General features: G+C 42.1%; 1 protein-coding gene across 1 annotated transcript in view; it reads right to left on the bottom strand.

Moving 5' to 3' along the window:
• Positions 1-18,747, bottom strand: part of LOC126438158 (uncharacterized) — a 59,222-nt gene that overhangs the window by 14,408 nt on the left and 26,067 nt on the right. Inside the window, exons 2-4 of the mRNA XM_050090535.1 lie at positions 11,665-11,755; positions 10,730-10,791; positions 10,603-10,638 (exon numbers count right to left, since the gene is read on the bottom strand). Coding sequence (XP_049946492.1) covers positions 10,603-10,638; positions 10,730-10,791; positions 11,665-11,755 — 189 coding nt within the window. The remainder of the gene's footprint in view (positions 1-10,602; positions 10,639-10,729; positions 10,792-11,664; positions 11,756-18,747) is intronic.

Below are 18,747 nucleotides of genomic sequence, written 5' to 3'. Positions count from 1 at the left end.
TGGCCGAGCGGTTCTGGCGCTACAGTCTTCATCTCGACTGCTAGTGATAGGAGGCCATTGGGATCCAGCACGAAGTTCCGTATTACCCTCCTGAACCCACCGATTCCATATTCTGCTAACAGTCATTGGATCTCGACCGACGCGAGCAACAATGTCGCGATACGATAAACCGAAATCGCGATAGGCTACAATCCGACCTTTATCAAAGTCGGAAACGTGATGGTACGAATTTCTCCTCCTCACACGAGGCATCACAACAACATTTCACCAAGCAACGCCGGTCAACTGCTGTTTGTGTATGAGAAATCGTTTGGAAACTTTCCTCATGTCAGCAGGTCGTAGGTGTCGCCACCGGGGCCAACCTTGTGAATGCTCTGAAATGCTGATCATTTGCATATCACAGCATCTTCTTCCTGTCGGTTAGATTTCGCGTCTGTAGCACGTCACCTTCGTGGTGTAGCAATTTTAATGGCAAGTAGTGTGTCTTCGTTCCTCCCCATGTGGGTCGGTGTGAACAAAATATTTTCGCAGTTGGAGGAGAAAGTTGGTGATTGGTATTTCGTGAGAAGATTCCGTCGCAACGAAAAACGCCTTTCTTTTAATAATGTCCAGCCCAAATCCTGTATCAGTTCTGTGACACTCTCTCCCATATTCCGCGATAATACAAAACGTGCTGCCTTTCTTTGAACTTTTTCGATGTACTCCGTCAGTTCTATCTGGTAAGGATTTAACACCGCGCAGCAGTATTCTAAAAGAGGACGGACAAGCGTAGTGTAGGCAGTGTCCTCAGTAGATCTGTTACATTTTCTAAGGGTCTTGCCAATAAAAGTAGCGAGGCGTTTGGAGCTCAACAACACGATCTGTCGTGCTAGCATTCTGTCTATGTCACTATAACCGGAGAGAATGACAGTCTATTGAGTTTCAGTGAAACCATGGCAAGGCAATCGACTGTGGCCAGTCTGCTACATGCTTGCTGACTTCAATGCCAAGATGCAGCCAACCTGATGCACATCAAAGCCTAGATCATTGCAGATGAGGAGACTGGTGTGCAGCCAACCCTCCTACCCTGCAGGTGATCGCGGATGATCTGCAAGCGACCATTTTGAGGCGTGACATGTGCTTGCAGGCTCCTGGCCGACCCGTGAACGTCTCCTGCCGTCTTGGCTGATCCATGGTGGATGATCAGGGCCTAGCCTTCAAGACATGCGACATTCGGGGCCACAGTCGTGGTAAAGGACTTCTTTGAGGGTGCAGAGGTGGAAGCCGTGGCACTGGGTCGTGGAACGTCTCCTCCACTACTGCAAGCACAGCACGCGGCAGTGTCACTGACCTGCCGGAGGGACGTCGTGACTTAATGACGAGTCATCAACACTTCTTTGCGGTTCACACGTTTACGCATGGACTACGGCCGCAGCACTGAAGATACCTGTATACTTTACTCGATAAATAAATGTTATTGCTGGTACCGCAGTGTCATTGATACCTCCCAGCGTGAAATGGACTACTTGTCCACACTCCGTGCTCGATTTCTTGGTCGAAACACATCGCCAGCAACAAAATTTTTGATGTACGGTATAATTATTTTTCATCTTTTTAATTGCTGAGCAATTGTGTTAAACACATTACCTCAAATTGATACATTTATCCTACGCCAGCATTCCTGAAAATTTATAACATCACCACAGAATCACCTTGTGTAATCGCATTTGTCTGAACGTGAAGAGCTACCCACCACCTATGGTGTGTGAAGTCTGTGGAGCTCACTACCCTATACAGGGTGATCAGAAACAGTCTAGAACGCTTGTAAGGGTATTGCAGGGTAGTTTCTACTGAGAAATAGTTGTTAATAAAAATGCCAGTGATATTTAATTCGGAAACAGCGTAACGTATCGAATTTCATTTTTAACAATTATTTCTCAGCACAACTTATCCTTTAACAGCGTTACAATCTTTTCGGTTCTAGGCGCTTCAGTCTGGAACCGCGCGACCGCTACGATCGCAGGTTAGAATCCTGCCTCGCGCATGGATGTGTGTGATGTCCTTTGGTTAGTTAGGTTTAAGTAGTTCTAAGTTCTAGGGGACTGATGACCTCAGATGTTAGGTCCCGTAGTGCTCCGAGCCATTTGAACCATTTCAGCGAAGCTTTTTGGACTGTTTTTGACAACCGCGAAAAAGAAGAGATAGCAAACATCACGTTCGAAGAGCGCAGGTCGGCAGGCGCAGTTAAATGGCGGCGCTGCGCCTTCGGATCACAGGGGTGGACCCTCGTAGCACTCAGGGCGAGGGTGTGTGCAAGTGGCACATTACTTTTCACGAGCTCTGACACGTGGTGCACGGAGTTGTCTTTTCATGTAAATCTCCACAATATTAATAGCAAATGTAATATGTACGAAAACGGCTCTTTGAGAGAGAAACTACGGTAAAATATTCATAGTCAAGAGTCGGACAATAAGGAGCGTGTGGAGAAAGATGTGATTGTAACGTGCTGGCGCGAGTAGACGTTTGGTCCTGATGCACTCCTTCCACAAAGAGGAGCATATTTCCGCTTCTGGTCTTTGCTGTACTGGTATCTCCGACAAGTTTTGAAACTCCATATTGATTTGCGTTTCATGGCAGTATGCTGTTTCAAAGGACCCAGCGTCTACCAGTACGCTGTTTCAAGGCAGCGGCGCATTGAAGATTTATCACAGGCACGTTACCCTTATAATTAAATGTCAGTTAATGATGCTTCGACGATATTAACCTTTATGAAGTTCTATCACAGTCGACATAAGAAACGAAAAACACATGTCTTTTCGGTAGCGAAGCGGATAAAGATATGAATTGCAGGCTCAAAGGAAGTAGTTCGCATTTCACTATATGCTAATTTTTTTTCGTCTTAGCGTTTTTAACACATTCTGCGACTTTCTTATGAATGTAGTACTAGTATATTCGATGTTATTTACATTTCTGTCTGATTGGAAAAAGGAGGACGAAATAAATATTTACATCTTTATATCCGAATATGTGGCGATTACGGCGTATGTGGTTAGGCTGGAACCTAAGAGGCCAGCAATAAAATTCATATTCTTCCTTGTCATTGCATCTCAAAAGTCGTCGAAGATGCGAGTATAGCGAGTATAGCGTATATTCCTCCTTATGAGAGGAATGCACCAAGGCGCAATGTCTTGTCTGGTTCCACCCACGCGAGGAAATAAACTGGTGTCTCACGTATAGTATTCTGCAGGCTAATGTTATTCTGCAAGCACTAAAAGCACGAGAGTGGCCAAAGTAATAGTGTAATGTGTCGGAAACATTGCAATTTTTGAGTCTGACATAAACGAACGACGAGCGTCGTTGCTTCCAGCCAGCATGAATTCAGTATAGGCAGGCACAAGTAGCTACTATCGTCATGGGGTATGTAATACCTGTACTTGAATATTTATGTGCGTGCTATGCCGTCACCGCCACGGCCTAGCAGCAGAAATTGCTGGAAGAGATCATTCAGCATGCACGGATAAATAAATTTATACTTTGGACTGTCAGAAAGCTCTCCCTCAGCAAAATTAATGAAGAGTTTCATTTTTTTATGTACCTGGTCATGCGTATCCGGTCACTTATTAGTAGATATTAATATGGCGTGTTTCCACCCCTCGCCTTTATAACGGCTCAGACTCCGCGGGGATACTTTAAATGAAGTCTCTAAAATCTGTGGAGGAATCAACAACCGACACCAGAGAAGGTAGGGATTTTGACGGTGGGCTCGAGAGCGAAGTCGACGTTCAATCTCCTCCGAAACATGTTCCATTTGCTTCAGGCTGGGACAGTGGGGACCGTAATCTATTTCAGGAATGCTATTGTCTACGAACCAGTGTCTCACAGATACTGCTTTGTGAGAGGGAGCACTGTCAGCTGATACAATCAGTCATCATCTCCGTACTGTTCCTCTACTACATGCAGTACACAGTGCTCTGAGATGTGTTCATATCCCGAGCATTTAGCCTTTGAACATAGGATTAAACGGCCAACTGGTTGCACATTAACGGTAGGTACATTGACCTAGGTTTTGGCACCTACTAGGGGTGTCTTCATTAGAATAAAAGTTGCTAAATCCTATAAAATAATACATAGGAAATGAGGTATGACTAAAAACACCTTAACCATGACGACAATTTTCATTATGTTCAAAGGTTACTTACATAAAATTGCGTAACTAGAAAGCAATAGTCAGAATTCGCAGCAGCTATGCTCCTGTAAAAAGTAAAATATAACGTTCTAGCCTTTGCCACGCGTGCCCAGCTGGGAACGACATCAGACGGATCGGCCCAGTGGCTTACATTGCTCTCACGAAAACAATACGACTTGCGCCACCTATCGGGCATGGACAGTAGCGTGTGCCCATTTGAAACATTATAATAGAAATTATTATGGGAATGAGGAAGCATTTTTCATCGTGAAGTCTCTGTACCTTTGTCACGTGACAACCTTAATGAAGAGATGACCATAAAAAACTATTATAGTTGATAACGAGTAAGATCCCACAATAGTAGACAAGAAATTCGAGGTGATCTTCAAAGTTAAAACTGACGCTAAAGTGATCACTTTCGGCAGCAGTGCTATTCCTGACAGTAACGAGAATAAAAATGTTTTCTCGATAACATTTCTGTGCCCCATTTCGTACAAAATTCGTCGTCTTATGATTAAAAAATATGGATTCAAAGTTGCCCTGTCCACGAACAATAACTTACAAAGAACGTCTCATGCTCAATCTCAAGACCGCAGTTGCTCCGATACGCTATTCAGGTGTGTATAAAATCACCGTCCGCAGCTCGTGGTCGTGCGGTAGCATTCTTGCTTCCCGCGCCCGGGTTCCCGGGTTCGATTCCCGGCGGGGTCAGGGATTTTCTCTGCCTCGTGATGACTGGGTGTTGTGTGATGTCCTCAGGTTAGTTAGGTTTAAGTAGTTCTAAGTTCTAGGGGACTGATGACCATAGATGTTAAGTCCCATAGTGCTCAGAGCCATTTGAAACATATAAAATCACTTGTGATGCGTATCCCGTTTATTATGTAGAACAAACTGGAAAGTCGTTTAGTGTCAGGTACAAGGAACGTCTTGAAACATCCTCCAGGCTGTGGCTTAGCCATGTCTCCGCAATATCCTTTCTTCCAGGAGTGCTAGTTCTGCAAGGTTCGCAGGAGAGCTTCTGTAAAGTTTGGAAGGTAGGAGACGAGATACTGGCAGAAGTGAAGGTGTGAGCACGGGGCGTGAGTCTGCTTGGGTGGCTCAGGTGGTAGAGCACTTGCCCGCGAAAGGCAAAGGTCCCGAGTTCGAGTCTCGGTCTGGCACACAGTTTTAATCTGCCAGGAAGTTTCATTCTGGAAACAAGGAACATTTGTTGTGTACACAACTCCACTTTTGCTGATCATCTGCTAATTTTCGGACATAAACCGAAACGCGTTGAACATATTTCAATTTTACATAGAAAAAAGAAAGGTCATAGACTCGAAGAGCTAGAGATTTTCAAGCCTGTTTCTAAGAACGATGGGCAGTTACAACTACGTAACACAAATTTTTTCAATGGTTTCAATCCACTATTCGGGAAATGTTGATTTTTCTATTTTTACTATATTTTCCCTGCTTCTGGTGTCGAAACATTATTTTCACCTAATCTCATAGATATGTGCTGCTGAAGTAAACTTCATGCATATGTTTTCTGGATTATAGAACAGTTTGTAAATATTTTCTGTGTCATTCTGCCCTTGACGTAATAGTAATTTCTTTAAAGCCTCTGTTATACTCAAACTGCTTGACTACTGTGTACCTTCAAAAAGACATTCAGCTCTCTTTATATTTTGTTTTTAAAATTAACTGCCTTTTTTAAAACTATTTCTGTTACAACGTTTCAAATGAGCTCATGTTACATGTTCTGATAGGCGGCGCAAGTTGTATTGTTTTCATGGAAGCACTATGGGACTCAACATCTGAGGTCATCAGTCCCCTAGAACTTAGAACTACTTAAACCTAACTAACCTAAGGACATCACACACATCCATGCCCGTGGCAAGATTTGAACCTGCGACCGTAGCGGTCGCGCGGTTCCAGACTGAAGCGCCTAGAACAGCTCGGCCACGGCGGCCGGCAGCAGCGGAAGTCACATTGGCCGATCGGTCTGATGTCGTTCCCAGCTGGGCACACATGGCAAAGGCTAGAACGTTATATTTTACCTTTTACAGGAGCATAGCTGCTGCAAATTCTATCGCTTTTTATCAAAGTAATGTGACGAAAGTAACCTTCGTGCGTCATAAAAATTGTCGTGTTGTTTAATGTGTTTTTCGTCATACCTCATTTCCTATGTATTATTTTATAGGATTTAGCAACATTTATTCTAATGAAGACCCTCCTAGTAGGTGTGGAAATCTAGGTCAATGTACCTACTATTTACGTGTAACCTGTTGGCTGTTTAATCCTACGCTGAAATTAGTATACGGTTGCTGAATAATATCCACGTTCAAAATGCAGTATTCAGCGTTTTTTATTTATTTATTTATTTATTTTTCAGAGCAATAGGGTGACCTCCCCGTAATCACGAAAAAGACAGTCATACAGTGACACGATGTCCCCTGTACTGTTGGCACTACACATGATAGCAGGTAATGTTCTCCACGCGTTCGCCAAACACAAACCCTTTCATACAGGGTCCAGCGCTATTCATCGTTCCAAATCACACGTTCCCAGTCACCCACTGTACAGTGATTTCGTTCTTTACAGCACTTCGAGTGTCTCTTGGCACTGAGTACAGAAATGTGCTCGATTATTTACCACTATCTAACTCCCTATGCACAGCCATTGTCGTAGCTGGACTGCTACATTTGGAACTCACGAATGATTCGTTCACTTGATTTCATATGATTTTACTAACCACCCTCCGCACTGCTTTACGATCCCCGTCCGTCAGTACACGATGTCTAGTCTTCCTTTAGCTATGCTTATTCCTCTGCGTCCCCACAATCACACCACCAACAGTCGAAACAGGTGGTTTTAGAAGCGTTTAAACGTCCATGATGGATTTGTAACTCAGATGAAATCCAACGACTAGTCAACGTTCAAAGTCACTGAGCTGTCTTGATTGATTCTATGTGCCATTGCTTCTCTGCTAACAACACAATGTTTTTCACTTCCTTTTACTCCGCGGGGTCCGCCGCTCGTGTCATTTAGTGGTCTACCTCGCATTACATAGGGATGACGAGAAACTGCGAATCCGATATTGTATTTCTGTTTTAAAGTATTTACCAGATCATTATTTTGCAATAAATTTCCTTTAGTAGTGACTGAATCAATCGTCCTACACATTTCTGGTTCCAGTATTCATGTTTTACATAATCTTGAAATTCCCATTCCAATCTTTTACATAATTTACTATTAAAATGTAGTAATTCAAAATTATTTTTTTTGTATTTTGTATTTAAAGAGAAATATTTTGTGGTTTGAACTTTTACTTTGGAGTAGATGTACAAATATCAAACATTTTCGTGTTGTTAACAGCCATACGTGTCCGAATATTTTGCTTCTATTCTTGATTGTCATTGTATGTGTTTTCTTGCCTCTTTTGGGAGTTCTGTTTTTACACCTGCGTATTTGAATGTTATTTGTGAAATTTACATATCTATGTGTAGCTGTCTGTGAAATGCGAGCCATTATAAGCTAGGCTTTGACCAACCGTAACACAGCAGAAATTTCTCATTGGTCGAATGTTGATATAGACTGAGTAATTAGAATATGACATCCGGAAGATGACGGAAACTTGTGTCTACTTCCTGAAATCTGTATTGCAGCGTTCTAAATTCGTGGCTGAAGTTACTTGATCTTTCAGTTAGTCCTGGACATTATTAAGGTTCATATATGTTTACTGCGTCCTATTGGAAAGAATTCACATTGTATGTTCGTACGAGGTGTATCCAATCTATGTAATAATGATTATAGTGAGGGATAATGCTTATCTCGTTACTCACATGTATATTGGTGGGAACTGTACGATTACAATTACGTCTTAAGTCATGGTCTGAAAATGGACGTGATTGTCCGAAACTAGTCACCACAAAGAGATGACTGTTATTCCACTTGTGACGGATATTAAAGGAACTGATTTGGCGATAGAAGTAAGTGTGGTGGAGTTATAAAGTATAGAGGGAGATCAAGGCTACAGTTGTATTTGTAATACTGTTTGATATTAGAAAGATAAACATTGGACTGATACAAGCTAATAGCACCACGACACACCTCAATAGGTATTCCGATACAGTTTGATATTACAGTGATAACCACTGCACTGGAAGAAACTAACAGCATCACGACATCATTTCAATAGTGATAGCAACTCCATTTAGTATTACAGTGACAAACGTGGACCAGCAAAAACTAATATATCACCTCAATATTTACAGCAGTACCATTTGACATTTGTGAGTACCGCTCGAGTGTTTGGAAACCGTACCAGGTCGCATTGTAGGAAGACATCGAAGCAATTCAGAGGCGGGCTGCTAGATTTGTTACCAGATGCTTCAGGAACTCAAATGGGACTCTCTGGAGGGAAGGCGACGTTCTTTCTGTGAAGCACTGTTGAGAAAAATTAGAGAACCGGCACTTGAAGCTGACTGGCGAATGATTCTGCTGCCGCCAACACACACTGCGCACAAAGGCCCTGAAGATTCGAGAAATTAGGGCTATTGCGAAGGCATATAGACAGCCATTTTTCCCTTGCTCTATTTGCGGGTGGAACGAAAAAGGAAATGACTAGTGTTGGTACAGGGTACCCTCTGCCACGCACAGTAAGGTGGCTTCCGAAGTACTTTGTAAATGTAGATGTAGTGATGAACACTGGACTAACAGAAGTTAATACCATCATGACTTCACCTCATTAGTGGTTGCAGTAGTATTTGATATTACAGTGATAAACACTGGGCCAGTAGAAGCTGATAGCGCTACATCAGCTCAATAGTGCTAGCGATATTATTTTATATTGAAATATAAACATTGGGTCAGAAGAAGCTAATAGCATCACAACATCACCTCAGCACAGATTGCACTACCATTTGATATTACAATGACAAACATTGGACCGGAAAAAATTAAGAATCACGACATCTCCTCAATAGTGCTAGCAATATAATCTGATATTACAATGATAAGCACTGAACAGAAAGAAGCTAATAGCATCAGGACATCACCTCAATAGATATCGCAATACCAATTGATATTACAGTGATAAACAGTTATTGACTTTCCTAACTTCATGAAAGTCATGAGAAATTTCATTTGATTTGTCTCCTGTATTCAGAAGACTTTCTTGAAACCACTGACGATTTTTGGGGTCTACTGCAGAATACAGCTGCCTCATCGGAAGTTTTGTCCTATACATGCACCATGAAATAAAATTCATGTTTATACGAATTTTTTTAGTTGTTAAGCAGATTTCCTTAATGAATACATAAGAAGTGGGATACGCAAGTACTAAGAAATGACGAGATACACTTGAAGTTCTCGAAGGATATAGATACAGCAATAAGGAACAGCAAGCTATAGAGAGAGATGGGTAATATAAAATATGTACAAAGCCAAGAGGACTTCAAGCTGCACATCGAAAAAGCAATGATGATAATAAAAGAAAGGTTCAGTAGTGGAATCAAAATCCAAGGTGAAATGATATCAGTATATGATTCGCTGGTGACATTGCAATTCTGAGTGATCGTGAACAAGAATTACACAATCTGTTAAATGGAATGAACAGTCTAATGAGAATAAATATAAGACAGACGAAAGTAATAGGAAATGGCAGAAATGAGAACAGCGAAAAACTTAACATCATGATTTAGGGTCAGGAAGTAGATGAAGTTAAGGAATTCTACTATCAAGGCTGCAATATAACCAATGTCGTACACTGCATGGAGAACATCAAAAGCAGACTAGCGCTAGCGAAAAGCGCATTCATGGTTAAGAGGCCTTCATTTGAGGAAGAAATTTCTGAGAACTTACATTTGGAACACTGCATTCTATGGCTCTGAGCACTATGGGACGTAGCTGCTGAGGTCATCAGTCCCCTAGAACTTAGAACTGCTTAAACCTAACTAACCTAAGGACATCACACACATCCATGCCCGAGGCAGGATTCGAACCTGCGACCGTAGCGGTCGCGCGGTTCCGGACTGTAGCGCCTAGAACCGCTCGGCCACCCTGGCCGGCCTGCATTCTATGGTAGTGAAATACGGACTGTGGGAAAGCCGGAACAGAAGATAATCGAAGCATTTTAAATGTTAAAAATTAGATGGACTGATAAGGTGAGAATGAGGAGGTTCTGCGCAGTATCTGAGAGGAGAATATGTGCAAAATAGTGACAACGACAAGAGATAGGATGATAGGACATCCGTTAAGGCATCGGTTAATGACTTCCCTAGCACTAGAGGGAGCTGCATAGGGCAAAAAATGTAGAGGAAGACGGAGACTGGAATACATGCAGCAAATAATTGGGTACGTAGACTGCAAGTGCTTCTCTGAGATGAAGAAGTTGGCACAGGAAAGGAATTCGTGCAAAAAGAAACAGAAAAAAAAGACATTTGCTATTCACTTACCGCGCCTGTCTGCAGTAGCACGCACTCGAAGAAGCACTGGAAAAGAAGGAAACCTCAAGTTTATTCGTGAAATATGCTGGCCACTAGTCTGTGACTCTCAGACGAAACAGCTAAAAGAGAAACTCACCTTCGCCACCAGATCTTTCTCGTCGTCAAGAGAGCCAGTGGTGACCACGCTGTCCCAGCTTTCTGTAATGTAAAACAAAATTACTACTGTTATCTTTACAACTATAACCTTAAAGCCTAACACGCAATTTCCTTACTGAAAGGAGCTTAGTCTGTATATTTAATACGTTTAAAAACTTGTTGCATTATAATTTAAAGATTGCTTTTGCCGGATCCTCTATTAGGGTCCACTGATGTGTAGCTAGACTCTGGCATTTATACAAAAATTCTAAGGTGAACTGCACGTTTTAATACTATGGAATGGTTTGCAAAGATTACAAGCGAGTAAATACCGTTTTATATGATCTACTGCAGATTAAAATTGTATGACAGACTTGAACTCAGATCAACATATCTGCTTTCTGCGGACATTACAGTACAATAACACAATCCGCGCACACCTCAGGGATTCACTAAAAGTTACAATTTGTCACTTACATCTCTCAGTAACTTCCACACTCCTGCAAGCTACCGCTAGAGCACCTGTTGAGCTTTCAAAGTACGGTAACAAACAAGGGACAACCGAAATTTGAGGCGAACATGAACAGTGGAGCGCGTACCGGTAGTGCAATTGGTAACACAAAAATAATCTTGTGAGCGTCTACACTAATTCACGTAGAGTCTATCACCAAATCTCTGTAGGGCCTTTATGTTAGTCAATTCATTGTGTCCCCATCATAAGTGCTTTTAATGTTAAAAATAATTTAGCTCTTTCTGTGTCATTTCCGATAGTAAATGGATTCTGAAAGTTTGTTTTCAATTGAAGGAGCTCTCAGCAAAAGACTAGGAAGAGTGACACAAAAAAATGGTATTTGCAGGAAGTAATCCCGTTTAGCCTTAAGCTGGGAGATTATGGGTTCTGAAGAGCTTTAGCTAGATTATTGTAAGCGTACTTACTCTGAGATAAGAAGTACGTGTCGTTGCACTCGTTCACGGCCGCCTTTAGCTGGTTTTTGGTGAAAGTCTCTCCTGCTCTACAAATGCCATCCTGAAATGTCAATCGGAGAAGTACAGTTTAGTTATTGTACAGGACGCTGAAGTGTTTCGAAATGATGAACTTACAGCTTTCATTGGAGCATAACAAAGTTAAAACGTCAATGGACAAAAAAAAAGTTTGCCTTAGCTTACGACCTGCGTCTCTCCTTTAAGTCATTGTTGGAAATTATGTTTTCTTTGGCTAATTAGTTAATGAGTTCTTGGAGGTCTGCTCCTTCTGCAAAACTAAATAAACGGGATCTGCTCCTTCTGCAAAACTAAATAAAAGGCAGTTTGTTTTTATATCATACTGCATAACGACACGGGAAGCAAACAAAACACGACTACACACAGCTGCGGTTGTCAACAATGTGAACACTAAAAACACTTCACTAACACACAACTAATATATGTCCTTTTTTATTTTTGTCATCAGTCTTCTGAGTGGTTTGATGCGGACCGTCACGAATCCCGCTCCTGTGCCAACCTCTTCATCTCAGAGCAGCACATGCAACCTACGTCCTCAATTATTAGCTGGACATATTCCATTCTCTGTATTCCTCTACAGTTTTTGACCTCTACAGCTCTGCTACCACGAATGTCATTCCCTCATGTCTTAACAGATGTCCTATCATTTTGTCTCTTCTCTTTGTCAGTGTTTTACACATATTCTTTTCCTCTCCGACTCTGCGCAGAACCTCCTCTTAGCTTATCAGTCCAACTAACTTTCAAAATTCGTCTGTAGCACCACATTTCAAATGCTTCAATTCTCCTCAGTTCCGGTTTTCCCCACAATTCATGTTTCACTACGATATAATGCTGTACTCTAGGCGTCCAGTCTCAGAAATTTCTTCCTCAAATTAAGGTCTATGTTTGATTTTCTCTGGGCCAGGAATGACCTTTTGCTATTGCTAGTATGCTTTTGACGTCATCCTTACTCCGGCCGTCACGCGGCTCGTGATCTTGTGGCTAGCGCTGCCGCCTCTGGACCACGGAGTACCGGGTTCGATTCCCGTCCGGGTTGGGGATTTTTTCTGGCCGGGGACTTGATGTTTGTGTTGTCCTCATCATTTCATCATCATAATCATCACCATCATCATTTGTGACAGTGGACTGTGTAGAAAATTGGACTGGTTTGTGTTGTCCTCATCATTTCATCATCATAATCATCACCATCATCATTTGTGACAGTGGACTGCGTAAAAAATTGGACTGTATAAGAACTGGGACTTCGTACGGGCGTTGATGACCACGAAGTTGAGCTCCCCACGAACCAAACATCCGTCCGTCATTCGTTATTTTAGTACCTAGGTAGCAGTATTCCTTAACTTCATCTACTTCGAGACCATCAATGCTGTTCTCATTTCTGCTACTTCTCATTACTTTCGTATTTATTCTATTTAATCTCAATCTATATTCTGTACTCATTATATTGTTCATTCCATTCAGCAGATTATGTAATTCTTCTTCACTTTCACTCAGGATAGCAATTTCGTCAGTGAATCGTATCATTGATACCCTTTCCATCTTGAATTTTAATTACATTCCTGAATCTTTCTTTTATTTCCATCGTTGCTTCTTCGATGTACACACTGAACAGCAGGGGCGAATGACTACATCCTTGTCTTACACCATTTTTAATCCGAGCACTTCGTTCTTGGTCGTCCGCTATTATTATTCCCTCTTGGTTTTCGTACATATTGTATATTACCAGTCTCTCCCTACAGCTTACCCCTTTTTTCTCAGAACTCATAACATCTTGCACCGTTTTACATTGACGAGCGCTATTTCTAGGTCGATAAATTCTATGAACGTGTCTTGATTTTTCTTTAGTCTTGCTTCCATTATCAGTCGCAACGTCAGAATTGCCTCACTCGTGTCTTCACGTTTTCTAGAGCCAAACTGATCGTCATCTAGCACATCCTCAGTTTTCTTTTACATTCTTCAACTTGGCCGTATGAGCTGTTTAGCTGATTTTGCAATAATTCTCGCACTTGTCAGGTCTCTCAGTCCCGAAGACTGAGTCGACGATATTTTTTTGGAAAGTCGTATGGTATGTTTCCGGACTCATACAACGTGGTTGCTTTGTTGCCACTTCCCCCAATGATTTTAGAAATTCTGATTGAGTTTTATCTATTCATCCTGCCTTATTTGACCTTAAATCCTCGAAAGCACTTTTAAATTCTTATTCTAATAGTGGAACCCCTATCTCTTCTAAATCGACTCCTGTGTCTTCTATCACATCAAATCTTCCCCCTCACAGAGGCTTTCAATGTATTCTTTCCACCTATCCGCTCTCTCTTCTGCATTTAACACTGGAATTCTCGTTGCACTCTTATCACCCTCCGTTTTAATGTCACCGAAGGTTGTTTTGACTTTCGTGTATGCTGAGTCTGTCCTTCTGACAATCATTTCTTTTCGATGCCTTCACATTTTTTCTGCAGCCATTTCATCTTAGCTTCGCTGCACTTCCTATTTATTTCATTCCTCAATGACTTGTATTTCTACATTCATGAGTTTCCTGGAACATTTTTCTAGCCTTCTTCCATTGATCAACGGGAGTATTTCTTCTGTTACCCATGGTTTCTTCGCAGTTACCTTCCTTGTTCCTATAGTTTTCTTTCCAACTTCTGTGATGGCCCTTTTTAGGGATGTCAATTCCTCTTCAACTCTACTGCCTACTGAGCTATTCCTTTTTGCCGTATCTAAGAGAACTTACAGCGTATCCGTCATTCCTTAGTACTTCCGTATCCCGATTATTTGCGTATTGATTGTTCCTGATTAATGTTTTAAACTTCAGTCTACTCTTCATCACTACTGTATTGTTATCTGAATCTATATCTGCTCCTGGGTACTCCTTACAAGCCGGTATCTGATTTCGGGATCTCTGTCTGACCATGATGTAATCTAGCTGAAATCTTTCCGTATCGACCCGACTCTTTCCAAGTACACCTCCGCCTCTTGTGATTCTTGAACACAGTAATCGCTATTACTAGCTGAATTTTATTACAGAACTCAATTAGTCTTTCTCTCTCATTCCTTGTCCCTAGCCCATATTTTCTGTAACCTTTTCTTCTTCCACTACAACTGCATTACAGTCTCCCATGACTATTAAATTTTCATCTCCCTTTACATACCGTGTTATCCTTTCAATATCTTCATATACTTTCTTTGTCTCTTCATCTTCAGCTTGCGGCGTCGGCATGTATAACTGAGGTATCGTTGACGGTATTGGTTTGCTGTCGATTCTGATAAGAACAACCCTACCACTGAACTGTTCACAGTAACACACTCTCTGCCCTACATTCCCGTTCATAACGAGTCCTCTACCGTTATACCTTTTTCTGCCGCTGTTGATATTACACTATATTCATCTGACCAGAAATCGTTGTCTTCTTTCCATTGCACTTTCCTGATCCCTACTATATCTAGATTGAGCCTTTGGATTTCCCTTTTCAGATTTTCTAGTTTCGCTACCATATTCAATCTTCTGACATTCCATGCCCCGACTCGTGGAACGTTATTCTTTCGTTGATTTTTCAGTCTTCTTCTCATGGTCACCTGCCCTTTGGCAATACGCTCCCGGAGATCCGAAGGGGGACTATTCCGAAATCTTTTGGCAATGGAGAGATCATCATCATGACACTTCTTCAATTACAGGCCACACGTCCTGTGGATACATGTTACGTGTCTTTAATGCAGTGATTTCCGTTGCCTTTTGCATCCTCATGCCGTTGATCATTGCTGATTCTACCACCTTTAGGGGCAATTTCCCACTCATAGGACAAGAGAGTGCCCTGAACTTCTGTCCACTCCTCCGCCCTCTTGATAAGGCTGTTGGCAGAGTGAGGGTGATTTCTTATGCCGGGAGTATTCGGTCGCAGTGACGCGATTCGAACCTGGGACACGAGGACGTTTTAATTAGTGATCAAAGACGCTATCCCTAGACCACGGGGGTAAAAAATTTTTAATAAAGCAATGCGAAAGTGAAGCCTGTAAGTGAATCTGTGTGTCGTCAGATAATACGGTCTCAAAAATCGTAAGTAGGACCTTTCGCAACTTATGCTCCAATAACTTGTTTCACACCTGACACTTAGAGAATAACGGGAAGACTGTAATGAAGTAAGATATCTGGAAATATTACAAATCATATTACACTATAAATACATTGGCGGAAGGAATCGCAATACAAAATGTTCAAATATGTGTGAATTCCTAAGGGACCAAAACTGCTGAGGTCATCGGTCCCTAGACTTACACACTACTTAAACTAACTTAACCTAATTTATGCTAAGAGGGAGGACTCGAACCTCCTGCGGGATGGGCCGTTCAATTCGTGACAAGGCACCTCAAACCGCGCGGCTACTCCGCGCGGCGAATCGCAATACCAAAAAAATAATGTAGAGCAATGAAATTGCAGGAATACATTTGTCTAGCTGACATATTTAAGCGGTTAATATTGCAATATCATAATTAACGTAAGCACGAGATAAGCCATTGCAAATGTGTTATGCTGGTACATTAATACCTGATGTGACCGCCAGGATGTCGAATGCAAGGATGCAGACCTGCATGGGTTGTGTTGTACAGGTGCCGGATGTCAGCTTCTGGAATCGAGCTCCATACCTGTTACACTTGTTCAGTCAATACAGGGGCGGTTAATGTGTTTGTGGATGACGCTGTAGTTGTACGGTGATGTCCCATATCTTCTCGATTTGAGACAAATCTGATGATCGAGCAAGCCGAGGCAACATTTCGACAGTCTGTAGAGCGTATTCGGTTACAACAGCAGCAAGTGGGTGAGCGTTATCCTTTTGGAATAAGGTGCCTGGAATGCCGTTCGTGAATGGCCGCACAAGAGGTGTAATTACCAGACTGACGCACAGATTTGTAGTCAGGATGCGTGGGATAAGCCCGAGAGTGCTCCTGCTGTCATACGAAATCGCACCCCAAACCATACATCTAGGTATAGGTCCAGTGTGTAGATAGGTTGGTGGCATGACCTCAACGGAACTCTTCGCATCCAACACAGGGCCATCACTGGCACCAAGGTAGAAGCAGCTTTGATCAGAAAACGGAACAGACCTCCACCCTGCCCTCCAATGATCTCTCACTTGACACTGGAATAAGGTGCCTGGAATGCCGTCGCAACTGGCATTCAGTGTAAGGCACGCTACAGGGAGCTGTTCTTCATATCATTGTGGTACCAACTGCTGCTCAAACTGCTGCTGCAGACGCTGTACCAGTACGACGCGCCGGAGCCATACATCGAACTCGATGATCTCTCCTCTCGATAATGCCACGTGACCGTCCGAAGCCCGGTCTTCTTGCGACCGCACATTCCCGTGACCACCTCTGCCAGCAATGATTTACAGTGGCTACATTCCTGCCAAGTCTTTCTGCAATATCTTCAAAGAAATATCCAGCTTCTCATAGTCCTATAACACGACCTCTTTCATTTGAGATACGGATAATGGCGTCCTTATAGCCTTGAAGGAATTCTTCGCCAACATCAACTCACCTCGTCGAATCTCAGATATAACAAACACTCACGACCGTTACGGCGTGTATTTAAAGCAAACCTGATTTACGTACTCGTAATGGCGCTACTAGCGCCATTCTGATGCAGGTGGCTCAAAATCTGAATACACTTTATGTTTCAAATGTAGAGACACGCCTACCAACTCCTTCTTGGTTGCGATTTCTTTCCGTCAGAGTATAACACAGATGTATTTCAGGCACAGAGGATGCTTCATAAATATAACTCTTCTGTGGTATAAAATAAACAATTTTATATTTCGTGACATAGATGGAGCTCATCTCCAGGTAGATAATCGGTACACAAGCGACAGAATGTACTACTTAATACGTTCCAAAACGCCGCGTATCTACATCTACATGGATACTCTGCAAATCACATTTAAGTGCCTGGCAGAGGGTTCATCGAACCACCTACACAATTCTCTTTATATTCCAATCTCGTGTAACGCGCGGAAAGAATAAACACCTATATCTTTCCGTACGAGCTCTGATTTCCCTTATTTTATCGTGGTGATCGTTCCGCCCTATGTAGGTTGGTGTCAACAAAATATTTTCGCATTCGGAGGAGAAAGTTCGTGACTGTAATTTCGTGAGAAGATTCCGTCCCAACGAAAAACACGTTTCTTTTAATGATTACCAGCCCAAATCCCGTATCATTTCTGTGACACTCTCTCCCATATTTCGCGATAATACAAAACGTGCTCCCTTTCTTTGAACTTTTTCGATGTACTCCGTCAGTCCTACCTGGTAAGGATCCCACACCGCGCAGCAGTATTCTAAAAGAGGACGGACAAGAGTAGTGTTGGTAGTCTCCTTTGTAGGTCTTACATTTTCTAAGTGTCCTGCCAATAAAACGCAGCGTTTGGTTAGCCTTCCCCACAACATTTTCTATGTGTTCTTTCAAATTTAAGTTGTTCGTAATTGTAATACCGAGGTATTTAGCTGAATTTAAGACTTTTAGATTAGACTGATTTATCGTGTAACCGAAGTTTAACGAGTTCCTTTTCGTACTCATGTGGATGACGTCACACTTTTCGTTATTTAGGGTCAACTGCCACTTTTCTCACCATTCAGATATTTTTTCTAAATCGTTTTGCAGTTTGTTTTGATCTTCTGATGACTTTATTAGTCGATAAACGACAGTGTCATCTGCAAACAACCGAAGACGGCTGCTCAGATTGTCTCCCAAATCGTTTATATAGATAAGGAAACGGGATTCTTCCGGGGCTGTCACGTCGTGTTCTATTGGTTATAAATAGGTAGGGTCAAGTGCTTTATACAGCCCTTGGGATAAGGACCATTTGCATACCAACAGAAGGACCGTCTCAGTGTCACTATGCTGCAGTACAGGGTCAAAGTATGAATATTACACACTTCTACCTTTAATTGTAAACATTTTAGTTTAGGCTTTACCGTGACTGTTATTTACATTAAACTAAACAACCAGTTTACTGAAACTTCCTG

This window comes from Schistocerca serialis, unplaced genomic scaffold (assembly GCF_023864345.2).
Source record: "Schistocerca serialis cubense isolate TAMUIC-IGC-003099 unplaced genomic scaffold, iqSchSeri2.2 HiC_scaffold_1261, whole genome shotgun sequence".
Lineage (NCBI taxonomy): Eukaryota > Metazoa > Arthropoda > Insecta > Orthoptera > Acrididae > Schistocerca > Schistocerca serialis.
This window is presented reverse-complemented; position numbering and strand designations above follow the sequence as displayed.